Raw genomic sequence first — 18,130 nt, 5'->3', positions numbered from 1 at the left:
TCAGTTGCTGGCTGGGCTGAGACGGAGGATGCCAGAAGGCCATGCCCACATGGCTGGCACCTCAATGCTTCTTCATATTGTCTCTCTACTGCCACATGGCTATTGTGAGCTTCCTCACTGCATGATGACCCCAGGGCAGGGCCGCCTTCCAAGAGGGAGCTTGCCCGGGAGTGAAGTTAGGTTCTGGAGATGTCTAACGCCCAAATTGCAAAGTTTTGCGGCATCATTTCTGCCACCTTCTATTTGTCAAAACAGATCACTGAGAGCTAGTCCAGCTTCTAGGGCAAGGATATAGACCCACCTACCTCTTAATGGGGATTGTCAAGATCACATTTCAGAACGTATGGGATGAAAGATATTGCTGTCACCATCTTTGGAAATGCCATCTACCCCAGGAGGAGAGAAGAGCTAGAGCTCCTACTTGCAGGATTGTACTGTGGAGTCAAGATGAACCATAGATTTATTTATGAATTCATTCATTTAACAAATATTTGTTGAAAGCCTGCTATGTACTGGATGCTGTTCTAAGGATTACAGCTATAATGTGGTAAAAAAAAAAAAAAATTCCCTGCACTTATGGAGCTTATGTCCTGGTACAATGACAGACAATAAATGCCTAGCAAGCTCTGGGGTTGCCAAGTGATATAAGATAAAGCAGGGTTTGAGGACAGGAAGGAACTGAGTGGGGCAGAGGGAAGGCTTCTGCTTTGGGCAGGGTCATCAAGGAAGGCCTTGGTGAGTTTCAGGAACAGTGCGGAGGCCAGCGGGGCTGGGTCACAGCAAGCAAAGGGGAGAGCGGCAGGATGTGAAGTAAGCAAGAGCCAGATTATCAAAAGCCTTATAGACATGGGAAGAAATGTGAATCTTTTCTCAAGCATGGCAAGCAGACATTCATCCGGCCTCCTGTCCCGCTGAACGAGGCTCAGTGCTCGGCAGACAGCATCCTCACTGGCCAAATAATGCTCCTTCCCTGCCCTCGGAGAAATGGCCAGAGGGGAGATTATAAAGTCCACTATCAGCTTTGCACCCTCTGACTCATCCTCAGGCCACTGGGCTTCCCTTCTGGATTCTCAGAGCCCGAGGGCAGTGTCTTTACTATAGGCGTGACATTATAGTGACTAGAAACCGTCTAAATTTGGTCTGGAAAAAAAATGTAAAAGGAATTCTGCATAGCTCCAGATGGCTCTGTAAATTAAGTTAAACCCACACCAGCCCAGGAACTTTCCCAATTATAATTACATTATTGATCATTAACATTTAAAGAGGCTGCAAGCAGAATACTGGACATTGCAATATATTATCATTGTCCACTCAATCAGGTTCCCCTGGAGCCTTTTGAGACTGTCTGATGCTGTAATTTAAATGGAGGATGTTGTTCTGCTCTTTAATAGATGGGAGTACAGTGGGGGCAGGAGTGAGGGCAAGTGTGTGAAAAAACCTACACTATGGATATCTGGCCCACATATCTAAAAATAAAAGTCTATTACAATTCCTCCTAGCTCCCAAGGCACCTGCTCGTCCAAGTCATGTTTAGTCTCATCTCAGCATGACTCACAACACCCTTCAGGGCCTGCCATCTCCCAGCCCTCCCCAGTGATCCAGCCACCCTGAGCTACCTACCACTCTCTGACAAACCAGGCTCTGAGGCTTCAGGAACAACAATAACAATTTGCTAAATTCTTAATCCGCGCCCTTTACTCTGCCAAGTGCTTTCAACACACTCATCCAGTGCACCACCAGTCTTGACATCCCCACTTCACAGATAAAGCAGATGCAGCTCAGAGGCCAAGTAACTTGCTCAACCTCACACCGCCAGCCACAGGCAAGATTTAAACCTAGATTTGTCTGACTCAAGAGCCCAAATGTTTTGCAGCTCCTTCTCTTCAGCCTGCCCTTCCTGACTCTCTCGGTGGCCTGAGTATAACCTTCACGACTCAACACAAAAATCCCTCCCCCAGCAAGCCATCCTCACCATCCCTCCATGTCGCAGCCTGGGCTGTGTGTGTCTTCTCTGCCATTCTGGGGCACTGGTGGCCAACCCCTGTTACAGCGCTGCTTGGGCCCCACTGGATTTCCTGCTTAGCTGTCTGCCTGACTAGGGCCATGACAGCCAGGACATTATCATTGACCTTTATATTCCCAGTATCTGGCTCAGGTGATATTTGTTGAAGGAATGAATAGAGACATAGATAGATAGATAAATAGATAGATAAATTTGAGCATAGGGAGATGTCACTTAAATGTATCACTATTTCTTATAGGACTCAGTTCTGACTTCTGAAGAATATGAACATGCTGAGAGAAAGAGAGAAAGACTTTTATTTGCTGTAGATTGATAAAAAACCAGCATTCAAAGTATGCCCAAATTGACTCAACCCATCATATGCATGTGGGTGTGTGCGCGCGCACACATATGAATTAATGATTTGGCATGGGGGTTGGCCTCTGAATGACAAAGGGGACAAATAACAAACACAAGTGCCCAGATGACCTTTGCACTGGATGCTGATTATTCATATCCTCATTTGACATCTAAGAACAGGGAGCCAGAGGTCCCCTGCATGATCAGAACATACCTTCACCAGAAATAGTGTTTCCAATGTTTGGGATGTAATGAATTCCCGTATTTTTTGGAGAAGTGAAGAGAGGGACTACAGTTGTCCAAACAGAAGCCTTGGGTGGCAGAGTAGGCACAGATACCACCAAGAGAAAAGAAGACAACATTTACTAAGCATCTTGCTTAGGTATGTGCCAGGTTCTTTGTCCAAGTAACAATGTCCCTTAAAGTATTAGAGGGTAAGAATGGGCAGAGTGACATAGGAAATTAGGAGACACGCATTAAAAGTGCTCTGGGCACTCTACAGGGGAAGAAGGATGGTGGCTGCTGAAGGAGAGAGATGTTCATTGATAGGCACCCCCCGCTGTTTGCACAGTGCCCAAAACCACATGGAAAAGAACCGTAACTCCATCTGCACAGGTCTGTTGGTCAGGTTGGTGCTGAGACATAATAGAACAGGAAATAAGGTTAACTTTTAAGGAAAATATGACAGAAAAGTTTGCAGAAGTAAGAAATCTGGCCAAGACCTAAGTGTGGGGGATGAACAGGCTTTCTGAGCTCAGCATAAGGTGGTCCTTGGACCCTCTTCAACCTCCCTCTCAATGAGCCAAATGAGCTATGTGCAGGGAACTAGGAGTACTGGTTCAGGATTTTACACTTCTTTCCATCCTGCCTTAGCGGAAGGCTAATTCATAGCCAGATAGAGAGAAAATGAAACAACACAAGTAATCCTCCTCTTGGGATCATCAGAAGCAGAACCATGCAGGCCTGCACCCTGGGAAGGAGAAACTGTGGGACAATGGAAGGCATTACTTCACCCGGGGCATTGCTCCCATCAACTCTGCTGGGGGACTGCCCTTTAGAAAAGATGAGGAGGGCATGAGGAGAGACAGGCATTTCTGGGGTAAATAGATGGAGACCTGGAGACAGGAGCAATGGAGAGCAAGTGGCCACCTCTGCAGAGAAAGTGGACACCCCACACACTAAGGAGGCACCCAAGTCCAGAGGAATTCAGCACCCAGCCCCACGTGGGCCCCACTGCCCCATCCACAGAACTACAAGACGATGTCAGCCCTTGAGGACAGAGCAGAGAACTGGTCACGCTCGACAACAGCAGGGACCAGTGCAGGAGGCTTCGGTGCAAGCAGAATCACGGGTCAGAGAGCTGGTGATGGGGCAGCCAGAGCAGGGCTGCAGAGACGCAGCAGCAGCCATGCCCAGGTGCTGGACTGGCCGCCTGGGCCCACTCAGAGAGGGAGGAGACAGGAGCCGCTGCCCTGCACCTGCTACATTCAGTGACAGGTAAAGTGATGTAAGGTATCTGAATCAAACGGGAATTACACAGCAGGAGGCCATCATTAAAAAAATCCTCTGCCATCCAGCCTGAACAGACTCACAGACATCAAGACTGGTACACTAACAAGCTTCCCAGGGTCAGGGGCCTTGACCATCTTGTTCACTGTGCCCTCCATGCCTGAAGGTACCTGGTGCCTAGTATCAATAGGCATTTATATATGTCCAGTGGATCAATAGATGACTGTCTACCAATGGGACTGGGTTTGACTCACCAGCTGTAATAGTAACATTTTCTAAGTCTGAGAATTCAAATACTAAAATTTAAAATCAGTGACTCTAAACCTTGAGTATATTTTAAACATAAAACTGTACATACAAATAAAAGCATTAAGTAAAGCTTAAATACGGACAAAATGTTACACATGTATCAGCATAATATAAATTCACAGGAGATGAAATTAATTTTAAAGTGTTATTTTAAAAGAATTACATAAAAATAAAATGTAAAATGTGATTTAAAAGTATATTAAATATATCATTGTTGAGTTATATGCACATTTCTCTGTAAGAGAAATTAAGAAAAGTTAGAATCATAAAAAGATAGTTATAAGTAAACTCCAAATATTTCCTTCTAATTCCTTCATCTGCCTGCAATTGACCTAATATTTTATTTGACAATATGAGGAATCTTTTTGAAAAGCGTATGACCACCCTACCCACCAGCCCCATCAACCTAGCACTACAATTTTTGCTGTGGTTTATATCTGAAGAAAGTATTTCCACTCTATCTTTGCCTTCTTTCATTTAATTAGATATAGATACACATTCCCATGCAGATTTCCTGTAACAATATCAGGACCTCAATATCTTTGGGTATGTTCTCCTTGTTGATAAAGTCTCTGCACTAGAGTAAAAATTATTCTTGCAAGAAAAACTTTGATTTTATTGCTAAACAAGTTTCTTTCTCTACTTTAGAACCATGAAAAATAGGTGATACTCTAAGTGAGCACATCTTTGGTTGATTAAAAATTTTAATGCATGATATTAAATTAAGTGATTTATATTTCTGACTTTTATTTCAGAAATAAAATATTATACCAACCAAAAAGCAGTATTTTGGTACTTAAAAATTACACCATAAACCAAAAACCAAACTGCATTTTCTAAACCTATGAAGCCTCCCTTGAATTAGTCATGATTATGGTCATTTTATATGCAGAGAAACTGAGGCCTGAGAAGTTAAGCTACTTGGTTCCCCACTAGTTAGTGGTGGAGCCAGGACTGGTATTTGGCCATGTTTCCAACTCCTGAACCTTTGCACCCAAGAGACAGCACAGCCACCAGAGAGGTCTACAGAATTATGGAATGAACCTGAGAACATTATCCAGTCAGAACTCAGGCTCAGGGAACTGTCTGGAACTGCTGCTCTTCCTAGGAAGATATCAGTGCCAGGTGGAACTTGGCAAGGGACCTGAGATCCTAATTAGTTCCTTCAGCAAAGCAATTTTTTGAGCAGAGGCTGCACTTTTCTAGGCTGTAAATCTGGGCGTAGGTGGCCTCAACATCAACCTGGCTTCTGGCAAAGGGGTGACCATGCAGCTGGGCTATCACAGAATCAGTTGCTGCTACTCCCATCTTGACGTGGAAGAAAGAGCCTGGGATTTCATCGTTAGCAGATGACTCACTGTTTTTAAGGGGATGGAGCTGTCAAGAAAACTGGCCACAAGCCCTTCCCCTTGTGTATTCCTGACTTTTATCTCCACTAGGACTTGGCTGACCAATAGGCAGAAGGGCAGAGAGTGGAGAACTCTAACAGCACCTTGAATAGTGAGGTCCCTTGGCCTTTGTGGGCTTGAAGAACTCACCATAATCCCTTGTACTTTGGTGTTTCTGTCTGATTTTAAATCTACCTTGTGGAAACATGGGATAATAGTTCCAAACTTTATCTTTGAAGTCAGACTGGCCCAGGTTCAAGTCCAGGTCCTGTCCTAATCACTTTTGTGATTAATTGTAGGCAAGTTACTTAATCTCTGTATCTTATGCCTCTGTATTTAAAATAGGGATGTAACAATACCCACCTCAAAGAACTGATGTGAAGGTTAAATAATACAAGGACTGTTAAGCACAGGGCCTGGCACAGAATAGGTGCTCAACAAATATTAGCTATTCCTTATTATTGTAATTATTATTACTACATAAATATTTTCTGAATTGATGTCAGTTTACAGTGGTGCATGTCATACATAGAAATTAAATAATTCTCATCTAATCCAAGAGGTACTCCTCAAACCTTATTTTAGACTCACATGTCAATCTTCTCCTGCATAAGACAAGAGCTTGGCTTAGCTGTCATCCCCTCTCTGTCTGCCTTTTAGTAAAGATGTGAACACAGTTAAGTGTTCATCAGACCCTGAGTAATTAGGAGTCATTATATTTAGAAATTATTCTGGGATGATGAGTCACAGAGAAAATCATGGAGCAAATCTCAGAGGATCTGGAAGAGCACTTAGTTCCTCAATCACTCAACAGACGTTTACTGAGCACCTACTATGTGGACAACATAAGGTGCGCACTCTTAGGGATACATAGACAGTTGGGTCCCTCACAAAGATTTAAAATATCAGAAAATAGCAGATACAGACACAAGAATATAGGTACAGACACTTGACCCATGAACCGTGACTGGCAAGTGAGTGGGCCACAGAATAAGACCTGCAGGAGTCTAAGACATCTCTGGGGCCTTAGGGACTTGGTAAAACTTGGAGGTGGAGAAGAATCTGGGTCTTGAAGGCTGCTGAGGAATTGAATCAGACAGGAGCAAGATGGACCTGCTTTGAACACAGACAAGAGATGGCTACATGAGCCATGTTTGGGAACAGTGTGTAGAGCAGCTTGGCTACAGGACAAGGCTCAGGAAGGGGACTCGTTGAAAATAATCCAAGAAGATGTGCTAGAAACAGCTTCCAGTTCTCCTTTGGTTTCAGGTGAGGACACAGCCCTGGGTGAGGCAGAGAGAGTCACTGCCCAGGTATGGAGAGTGGCCTCTAGGTGACACTGAGAGAGAGCAGAGGCGACATCTGGAGCTACTAACTGACTCTGAGCCTTCAGTGGGACTCTGGCCATGGAATGTAACTACACTGGAACCAACTCACCTCTTCAGCACCCTCTGGGCACACTGCTGTGAGAGGACTCCTGTGAGCACTGAAAATCAGCACGTAGCCTCCCCCTCCTGGAAGGCAGCCCGCACTCCTGCCCTCACACCTGCTCTCAGGAAACGGCTCGCCCTCAACGCTGGGAGAACTCCAGCACCATTGCACCCCCAAGACTGAGGCATAGGCAGGTTCATGAATGACTTTCATCATCAAAAAAATCATTCTTTCTATGGTAAGAGAGACGCTGCTGGGTCACAGGTACAGTCCTCAGAGCAACCCATCGATTTGGGGCATTTGTGACAGTAATCCTCCTGGGCTAGGAAATTGGAGGTCTGCTTATGGAGAGGCAGGAGAGAGTTTTCTGTGTTCTGCTGTCCCTGGAACACAGAACAGAGAGCTGCCTTTGAGAATGACAAAGAAAACTACCTCACTGAATAGGCGGATATCAAATATCTGTGGGAGTGAAGAGCCTTCAGACATGCCCATCTCCTCTTGCTGACCAGCACACTTCTAGAATGGCTCAGTGAGCAGCTGCCTAGCAGGCCCCTCCGCTGTGGAAATAAGCAACAGGCTGCCAGACCTGGCTGGGATCCAGGGTACGAGTGGAAGAGGAGGCAGGGGAGGCTGGAATCGAGCAACGGACATATCTACAGGCATCCAGATGGAATCTTCCAGCAATGAGAGAGATGCCTGACAGATGCTCAGGTGGTCAGAAAAGGGAAAATTTTAAAGACAGTGCTGCAAAAAGGCGAGAAGAAGTGAAGAGCAGTTTGCCTAGGCAGGACACACGAAATAAAGAACCCCAAATCCCCGTGAGCTGAGTTACAATTCCTGTCCCCCTCCTTGGCTCATTTCTTGGGGCACACCCTACAGATGATGGTATGAACTTCTTCTGGTAAATTCTTTGAGCTCCTAGCTCAATTGCCCTTGGGGATTAGGGAAGTTGTTGTTTTCTAATCGCCTGGCACTTCTACAGTGACAATCAACTCAGCAGAGACATGAATTCAGTCATTTGTCTATTTATCATGTCTCCTGAAAGGCAAGCCAACTTTCGTCCTCTGGTACCCATGTGCCTCTTCCAGATGTGGTGACATGGCCAGAAGTGCTGGGAATCTGCCACCTCACAGGACAATGAGGAAGGAAGGCCACTGTGGTACTGTGATGGCACCAGGCTTACAGTCTAAAAGCAGGGAACTTGCAGCTTGCCATTTACTCATTTAAACAGCATCCACTAACGACCCTGGGAGCCCTCCAGGAGGAGTTTTCTCTCTAGTAGGGGATCATACAAAAATACAACCATGATAAAAGGAAGAGACTAAGAATTACATGAAAGGAAAGAGAGAGAGATTCTCACCTACATGGGTAGGGTAAGCCTTTCCATGACAGAGAATTCTGAGTCCCCTCTTGTCTCTCCATGCAGTGTAACTCCTCTTAGCTTCCTCCCTTGCCCAGCCGTTATGGATGCAGTCCGATTTGTATTCTCTTAAAGGGCTGCTCGGCCTCATGTACACCTCCTAAGAGTCTCAGCTCCAACCATTATAAACTCTCTGCTATGAAGAGTGTGAATGGTGTTGTTGGAAAAATCAAAGCAGTCATTTCAGTTCTTCTCTTGAATTTTCCTAAAAGTGTGCCATGCTCTGGGCAGGAATGACCTGGGCAAAGCTCTCGGTGACATCCATCCTTTGATCATTCCATCCTTTTGTGAGCTAGATGCCGAAGAAAGCAAGTCCAAGACAACACATATTTTCTGAGTTTCCATTCTATTCTAGCTGTCAGTTTTTTCCCATCAGTTCCTCTGACCCTGTTCTTGAAAATCCCCCTCCCACCCTGAGTTCTTCCTGCCTTTGTTCTTTAGCCTTGTGCCCTTCTGGTTAGAGTTTTCTTTGTGTCCTGTTGGCATGCTTCATTTGCTACTCTCATCTTCCTTGGGTCACGGATGATATTTTTTTGTGCTTCAAAATCACAGTGGAAAAAATCCTCTGATACACACTGAACTGTCTGTCATGCAGTTGTCTTCCAAGGCCTACCACAAGTACAGAAAAGTGCCCATGTAAAGGTAAACACCAACGGGTCTGTGGCTCGCAGCTGCAGTCAGTTCTCTGGGAACATTATATCGTAAAGTCTACCTATAAATACATAGCATGTTTGAAGCTAGGTTGCTTTAATATGGAAGAATGAATGCAGCTGTGGAAATCAGCAAATGTCTAATCAGAGGAAGACAGAGTCCCGAGGGGACCCGCTCCCCATTTAGCTGGTGCCACCGTCTTCCTCTGAGGCAAGCAAGGCGGAGTGGGAGTGGTCCCCACGGTGCTCTCTCTCAGAACGTCTGCCTGTCTGGCTCTCTGTGCAATCAGTGATGCTGATTTGTCTGCGCAGGGGCAGCAGAGGAAGCAGGGGATGGGCTCTCCCAGACACAGACTGAGAAGCTCATGATGGGACTGCGACAACAGTCCTTCCAGAGCAGCGACAGTGCAGGGAGCCACAGGGCAGCTCAGGCAGTCGCCTTCTGTTTCACGGGCATATGTGCCGCCTTCTAATCAGACTGAGTCTCCAGAGCAGAGCCCTTTCAGCACCCACAGAAGGCCCACTGTTGAAAACCAAAACCGACTGCCCCCATCAGTCAATCCCACCCGCTGTCCCACTCTGGGACCTGTGTTATGACCAGACCCTGAGAATCACTGAAACGCCCTCATGATTTTCTGTTGCTCGCTCCTCTTTCCTGTGAGCCAGAGAGACCCAGCATAGCACACCACCCCCGACCCTGGGGGGCCTCCCTGGGCTGCAGAGAATCCCTTGCTCTTATTCTGGGAGGGAAAGACTACAATGGTTGCTATAAACCCAATAATGATACAAAAAAGACGCATTTGTGTCTAATATTCAAGTAATAGTATGGTCAGGGGTTGCAGGGCCAGATAAACCTTTGATATTAATAGTTTCCTCCCAGATCATCTGGCTGCTACCATGAGTTCCCAGAAACCGGAAACAAGAACATGTTGCCATCTACACTGAGAATTTTAAAATAGCTCTATTTATATTGTTCTTATAATGAAAAGAGAATGTTTCACATTTCCCAGGAATCATTGTACATGTCCCTTTAATACCCAATAAGGCAAACAGGATGAAAATTGGCACATTCTGTTCCAGGGTAATCATGAAAATGAAAAGTCGCCCCTTTGAAAAATACCCAGTCTGTCTTCTCTAGTCCGTGGGCCCCAGTGCTCCTGGGACACACAGGTGTCCTGAGTGGGGCCAAAGCACAGGCCTGTCAAATGCAAGCAATGACTCCCTTCTATCACAGGGGAAAAAATAAGCTAATAAGTATAATTTTCTTAAATTTATTCCCAGAAATTTTACTTAAATACTGCTATTACTAGCAGTTTCCACTGGCTAGGACTTAGGGTAAACTAACAAACAGCCAAGTAGCAACTACCATTTGCAGAAAAGAAATGTTTCAGTTGTAACAACTCAAGCCAATGTGCTGGATCAAACAGAAAAAGAAAGATTTTGTCTATGAATGTGGCGGTGTCTCATGGACCACACAGGCAGAGCACAGCTGGGCCCCAGAGAGGGTCAGACACTAGCTCAGCCTCTTCCCGCACATCCTCATTCCCTCTCTCTTTCTGACTCATTCGTTTTGATACTTAGTCCACAAAGGGGAGGACTGCTGCCCAGATCTCTCAAGGTGACATGCGAACTCCCCACTAAATACAGAGACACATTCTCCCAATCATAGTCCCAAATACTCAGGAGAGAAAACCTGATGGGCCCAGTGTAGGTCAGGGTTCCACCCCTAGTGCAATAAGCTGTATCAAGGGGGTGTGGGGAGCAAGGCTACACTGTGTAAAATGGCCACGCGAGGTCTGTGTTGTAACCCAGGCATCAGGGCAGGATGGTTCCCGGAGAGGGAGGTGGTGGTGAGAAGGTGCACGATGTCGCTACGGAACCCAGCCCAACACCACTGAGATCCAGTGAGAAAACACTGAGGAGCCTTAACCAGTTCTCTGAAAATACTCTGAGCATTTTTCTTTAGTTTACATAGGAAAACCTTTCTACATTATCTTACTTAATTCTCTAAGGCAGTGTGATAGGCTCTGTTTTGCAGCTGAGAGTAGTAAGGGTCAGAGAGGTTAAGTAACTGTCCCAAGATTACCCAGCTAGTAAATAGCAGAACAAACTTGAAACCTATGTCTGACTCCAAAACCCCATTCATGCTCCATCCATTCCTCTGTGTTGCTTCCCAAATGAACTCTGCCCAGAGATAAGTTTTCCTTGTTCAGCTGAGCAGCCTGGATGGGGCACGAGCATTTATCTAAAAGTTGATTGTCATTTCTGTCCCTGAGACTTCTCCAGGCCCTCAGTTTGCAAAGCACTAGTTCGACCAGTCCTGTGTGTCCTCTGGCCACAACACGAAGCTCCCCAGCATCCCCAAGTCAGAAGTCCCTCAACCCCAAAGCCCCAGCAGGTACCTGACCCAGCTGCTCTGGCTCTAACACTCAGGCAACCCCTCAGGTGAAACATCTCGGTCCCAAGCTACTCCTAGGTTATATACTGTTCAAGTGCTATCGATGCCATTTTCCTGTTTGCGTTTTGTTTTTGTTTTTGTTTTGTTTTTACAGTTCGTTGCTCATCCTAACTGTCAGCAGCAATTGCTTACCATGTGGTATGAAAATCTCTCAGGCTTGCGTCAACAGTCTATCGCTGTGAAATTCCTGGCTGTCTTTGGAGTCTCCATAGGCCTTCCTTTTCTCGCCATAGCCTATTGGATTGCTCCGTGCAGCAAGGTACAGACTGCTTAAGGTGCATGTCGTTTGCGGTTATTTCTTCTCTCTTCTTAGCATGACCTGAAGTCCATTTTGTTCAAATCAGTGGCTCATCTTTTCCCAAATTTAAAGATAATAGTCCTGACATACTTGGCAAAAGTAGAAAACCACATAAAAGGGAAAGTGTTAAGACCTGCTCTTTTTAATCATTTTTTCAGAGAGAGAGGAGTGATAAAATAAGAAATTTTTAATATAAAAGGCATAATTTTAAAGGATCAATAACAGAAACGAGAGCAAATTAAGGCACTTTTCCTCCTCAAATTATGCAATGTCCTAAGCATGTCCTCCAAACCCATAGTCTAATAATTATAATCATGATAATAGTAACAGCCAACATTCGAGTACGTTCCCTTCGCTAAGCCCTTTTCATGGAATATCTCATTTCACAGCCTCAATTACATTATGACGCATCTGCGTCCTGAAGTAGGTTCAGAAAGGAGAACTAGGCAGAGTGCAGTGCAGTTCATGCTGGGGCACCGCAGGCCCATCGCAGCATCTTCCCAGTCTCCCCGACCTCCTTGTTGGGGTTCTGGCCAACGTGGGCAGCTAATTAGGTCACAAGAAGGAAAAAGGCAAAGGAAAGAGAAGAGGAGCTCAAAAGTGCTGGACTGGGTTCCTTCCCTGGGGGCGGGAGTCAAGCGCCCACCGGTGACAGGAGTGGAAGCTGCAGGTGCGAGCTGCCCCCCTGCCGGCCCCCCACCCCCACAGCCCTGCCGTTTGGGCCAAACCCACAGAAAGCACCAGCACCCCAGCTTCAGACAAGAGTTAGCACCTGTAAAAGAGTTAGCAAACCATGGTCTTAAAATTTTGAAATGTGTTTCGTGGGTCTAAGATTGTCATGAATGATCCCAAAACTGCATTTACCTAGAGATGTATCAAAAAAGGAATGAAGCTTAGGTAATCAACATTCAGTAAGAGAAATATGACTACAGGAAGATTAGTTCCCCAGCAAATCTGATCAGCTGATACAGTTAATAAAAGTGTCACCAGTGAACCGACCCTCTTGTCAACTCCACTTAGGGGAAACTCATACCAGAATGATGGGCCCGCCTGAGACTTCAGGGCTGCTGATGAGACCGAGTGACCAGTTAGGCAATAACTGACTGCCTCAGAGTAGGCGCAGGTCACAGGGAAAGGTCAAGCCTCAAACTCCTCCTTCTGGAGAATAGCATTAAAAACGAAAGCCCTCATACGGAATATTTGCAGTATTCACCCTTACATCTATTGAGGATTTTGTTTCTGTGGCAGTCTACCATAACAGGGACTTTTAAATCAGAATCCCCCAAATAACATATGAGTAGGTGAACATAGTTTTTTCCCGTCCTTCATTACGAGCTGAAAAGAGCACAGTGAGTGAAAAAATTAACCAGATTTAAAGCCAGATTGAAGGTGGTCACTGTTTTAGGCACATGTTTTGAAGCTGGAATTATCTAGTCTGTACTCCAAGTTGGATCTTTGCCTTCACCCACAGCCTCAGTGGATAGGGACGCTTGCCTCCACTCTCTGAGCCCCAGAACAAATTCTAGGCTGTTCAATCATTAAAATAGCAGCAATGTTATGGAGAAAATGCTGCCAATCCTCACTTTTGCTACAAAGCTAAATTTGACAGCTTCCAGGAACCTGGGACTAGCCAACACCAGCAAACTGGTTTGCCTCTGCCTGCCTGGTGGCACGGGGGAAGATTCAGGAATAGATGACATGCCAGTTGCTGACTAAAGTTTTTAGATTTTTGGCAGGTCTGAGAAAAAGAATCTTGGCAAATATGCAAATGTGATACCATAAAAAAAGTATGTGGTTTTGGAGAGGGAATTCTGGAATTTCTTGGCCCAGTAAATCCAGGAAGCCAATAGCACCATGGGGCATAGAGAGTCAGACCTATGGCAGTCTTCTGGAACATTCTGGAGGAAATGATTGCTCTGGAGGAGAGTTTGGCCCACAACTGGGGCTTCCTCTCCTCTGTTCAGATACTTGTTTGATTCACACTGGTGCTCCCAGAACTTCCAGTAATACTAAAAAAAAAAAAAAAAATACTCAAGATAAACATGATATAATCCTTAAGCCACTTGTCACTTTTTTGCACTCTCTGGATTCCAAGTCTGAGCTCAATGCAATGGAGGGTGTGCCGATAACTGAGTGACAAGTCTTACATGAGATGACTTAGTGCCACCACTCATTACAAGGAAAGATCCCCTCATTAAAGAGCTTGTTGAACCTGCTCAGAGGCAGCCAAAAGACAGACAAAACAGTCAGGATATTTTTAGTGTCTCCTTTCACCATTTAGAAAGAAATCTTTTCAAGTATGGCAGAGGTATTAATGGGGATTACAGGGAGGTCACATCTGCCATGTGACAAAACCAGCCCTCTGTGAGGAATCCTAATGCCCAGAATATCAAGTCCTCCCAAGAGGAAGACATGGTGGAAGAGTCTGTTCATAGGTTAGTATCCCTTATTCAAAGCGGTCACTACTGTAATGCCATGAAAAAGCCAATGTCATTCCAGAGAAGACATTCTATGTTCTAATAACATTAATATACCTATTTCTAAGAATTTAGACGTTGATATTCTTTTATAAATGTATTTGTAAAACATCACTACCAAACTCATCAACTTATTAATGTTCATCAAAGTCTACCAAATGGTGAGATTTCTGTTTCTAACCCAACGGTTCATTCACTTCCTAATAGTTGCCATCCTAATTTAGGGACTATTAAGAACACCAAAATTACTTGATTAGCCTTCCAAAATGACCCCATCATTTCTTTCCTATTGAATTCCCAAGGCTGTCAATTCTATTTTTATACTCTTTTAAGTTTCTGAAGGTGCCTAAGAAAGACAGTTAAATGAGAAAATTATAAGGCTAAAGATGTCAATAGAAATCCAGCTCACTAATATGTTGGCTGAAGAGGGTAACCAAGTCACAAATGGGGACATATGCTGATAAATGCAGGCCCGGAGCATGGACAGGTTATTCAGGGTCAAGAAAAAGAACAGTGATTTTGTTTATCATTTCTCATTGTCATCACCAACATGGGTGAGGTCAGGCACCCCACTGGGAGACTGGTGAGTTCTTATCCACATGGATGCACAGCTGTTAGGTCTTTTCCTAGAGAGTTCTTTATCCTCTCAACAAGGGCTCTGATGCCAAAGGGCCTTTATGGCTGATAAGGCTGTTTTCTATCCTTTGCTATCCCATTATGATTCATAACTTAGATTGTTTGCCTGTAAAGCCTCAGAACTGAAAGAAAAACAGTCATCCTCAAAGGTTCAAACAGTGTTGCTATAGCAAGTGGATTAGGGCAGAAGTCAGCACCATGAAAATGCGGAGGAACTGCACACACTGTAATTCTGAAAGTGTGAGAGGAGTTACCTGTTAAGCTGCATTATTTAATTATCCTTAAAATGAGTCCCAGGAGATGCAGGGAGAACTGTAAACAACCTTAGAATCCAACCTGGTATCTTTGTTGTGTGTGATCTATCAGTTCTTACTGCTCATAACTCTTGCTTGTAGAAATCTCACAGTGTTAGTTGTTATCCCCTGTCCAATGTCCCAAACAGGAGCATCTGGTGAGGAAGGCATGAGTGAGCAGGCAATTTTGGAAGATCTCTGCTTTGCCTTACCAAAGCTGAAATGGTTTGAAACAGGGGTCCTCAAACCACGTGGTCCAGGGCTAACCAGGAGAGGACAATGCCTCCCAAGGCCTCTGTTTCTCCCACATTTAGCTCTAGCAGAGGGCTACACTACATTAAAGAAAAGCATGATGCAATGGCTGAAGCATTGGCTTGGAGTGTGCCAGGAAATAAAGCGTTGATAGGCTTATTTTACAAATGCTTCTGCCCCCAAGTCCAAAAGCACAGTATAGCACCTGTCCCCCTGCTGGGATAGGATTAAATCCTAACTTATTGAGTACCAGAAGCTGATCACTTTCACACTAAGCCCAGGTCGAGCCCTACAACACTCCTCCCAGTAATCTCCATCTATTTCCTACCTACCACAGTTGTTAACCAGCGTCTCTCCCCACTAGAAAATCAGCAGCTTTGAAAGGAAGGTCCTACTCTTCTAGTTTGTTTTATCTCCATCCCTCCAGTGCCCAGCATCATGGTGCACACAGTACCCCACATAGGCTCATGGCAGAAATACGTAAGGCGGTCCACCTTTGTGTGAAGTTTCTTTTACATTTCCCCTTAGCAGAACTCCCTGAGACCCTCCAGTGCCACATACTACGCCAGGTGCTGTCCTAACTGCTTTGCACATATCAAATAATTCATTGCTTCCATAAGCCCTATGCAGTAGGTGCTATTTTTATCCCCATTTTATAGAAGAATAAACTGAAACACTAAGAGATTACGTAACTTGCCAAAAAAAAACAAAAGCTGTGATTTAAACCCAGGGTCTCTAGCTCCACACATCCGCTCTTACACACTGAGTGTGCATGGGCGCAGATGTGCACACACACCCCTCTCTAGTTACATCAGCACCATCACAGCCTTCAATGCCTCATATAAATAGCTTAGCTGCTAACTGACCTTGGAATGGACTCGATTCAGAACTTCAGAATTGGCAGCACTTTTCTACCCCTTATGACAAACTCTACCCTTTCCTTTCTTTCATTAGAAGCCCTACCTTGTAAATCTCTCCAGCACGTAGCACCTGTTCAGGCCGCAGGACAAAGTGTGGATTAACACTGCAATGTGAGAATACTCTAATTAGCGATACCTAGTGAACACATACACCACAAACACACACACACACAGTGAAAAAGGGAAGATTCCTGAACCCTAGGTTAGACGTTTGGAAGAAGCATCTTGAGGAATCTGCCATTAATTTAGCCAGAACCTCTCTAACATTTGAGAACCACTCAACCTTAAAGATGTGCATGTTTCTTTTTGGAAAGATTGGTCCGAGTTTGCCTTCATTCCGCTTATAAACTGAGTTCTTGCTTAGGACCATTGGTATCTGGCGGAAAGTGAGGGTGGCATTTGGTGGGGGGGACTCTGGTGGCACAAGGCCAAGAAGAAATGCTGGAAACATTCTCTGTGTGATCTACCATAATCACAGCCATAGCTACCTTCTCAGGATATGGGGACCCACAGGCCACCAGGTCCCAGTTAGGTGCCTATACTTGTGGTCAGGGCTAAGGGCCCAGTGGCATGGAGCACAGAATTATGCCAGCCAGTAAAAGCAGGTACCCACCCCTGAGGGCCCATGAATGCAATCTGTTTGGAGCTAATTCAAGGGCACTACTCAGTTGCTGTCACATTCATATATTCCTCACAGTCAAACAGTGGCCAGGAAGTTTGGGCTGAGCCAGAAACCCAGATCCTATAAGTGTGGATTTGCTGACAAGTTCTCAGCTCACAGGTCCCAGTAATGACTGAGCTGCTTCAGCCCATGTTTTCAGACTGCCCAGTTCCTCATTCCAGCCAGAGCCGGCTAAAGCCCCATCTGCTGAAGCCATACCGTCTCTTTTTACACCTGACCCAGCTTTCAAGATTCTGCAGCTAAGAGCTGCTGGCACATACTGGTTGACTTTTCTCCTCTCTTTTGGCTCATCTGGTGGCCTTGTGAAAGGAGGAAGTTTTCCCCTAGGGGAATCTGCTTCAAAAATTATCAGTGTGAGTCAAATAGGGAATTTCACAAATAAAGAAAAGAAAAAGAAAACCACTGAAATGACTGGATCTCATTTGACTTTTATCAAGGTTTTACCAGTTAAAAATACACATTCAAACTCAGCAGAATAGGAAAGAGCATGAATTCCTAACCTCGCTCTTCCCTCCCATGACCTAGATCAAGCAGGGACTGAGCACAGGATAACCTCCCAAGTCACTGAAGGGCATTACCAGGATTTTTTGTTGCAGGTTTGCAGTGAAAATAATAATTTTCACAAGCTCATCTTCTGCCAGAAGATAACAATTTGAAGGAGGTAACAAAGAAGAGAACATTAAATTCCTCAAACCAGGTCTTCTGGGGAAATTCCAAGGCCAGCTTGGGTGCAGTTACATACAAATTCCAGCAATCAGGTGCCTGACCTGGGTGAGAAGATGGAGAGCTATACTCTGTATGCTCATCCAGGTGGTCACTGGAAGACACTATGTAGAGTCCACAGATACAGGATTGGGGAAAATTGACCAACACTCCCTTAAGAGTTGTGTCTATCTCAGAGTTCCCTATCTTTTTCTGACATTCCTGTGCCCCTGTTGGTATCCCCTCCCCCTCCTCAACCTCCCCTCTCCCCACTCTCCACTCCTCTCCCTGCGGCCATTCTCCATCTTCCCTCATCTCTTATCAGCACTTCAGTCAGGACACA

At 45.1% G+C, this 18,130-nt stretch overlaps 1 protein-coding gene across 4 annotated transcripts in view; it reads left to right on the top strand.

Annotated features, from left to right (window-relative positions):
- Positions 1-18,130, top strand: part of TRPC7 (transient receptor potential cation channel subfamily C member 7) — a 121,781-nt gene that overhangs the window by 55,723 nt on the left and 47,928 nt on the right. For 2 of the 4 annotated variants that reach the window (XM_045552659.1, XM_045552657.1), the window contains one exon: positions 11,622-11,786. The exons of the other annotated variants lie outside the window; for them this stretch is intronic. In XM_045552659.1, the coding sequence (XP_045408615.1) occupies positions 11,622-11,786 (165 nt within the window). The remainder of the gene's footprint in view (positions 1-11,621; positions 11,787-18,130) is intronic. 4 annotated transcript variants of the gene reach the window in all.

Source organism: Lemur catta, chromosome 5 (assembly GCF_020740605.2).
Source record: "Lemur catta isolate mLemCat1 chromosome 5, mLemCat1.pri, whole genome shotgun sequence".
Lineage (NCBI taxonomy): Eukaryota > Metazoa > Chordata > Mammalia > Primates > Lemuridae > Lemur > Lemur catta.
The sequence above is the reverse complement of the archived record's forward strand: the minus strand, read 5'-3'. Positions and strand labels throughout refer to the sequence as shown.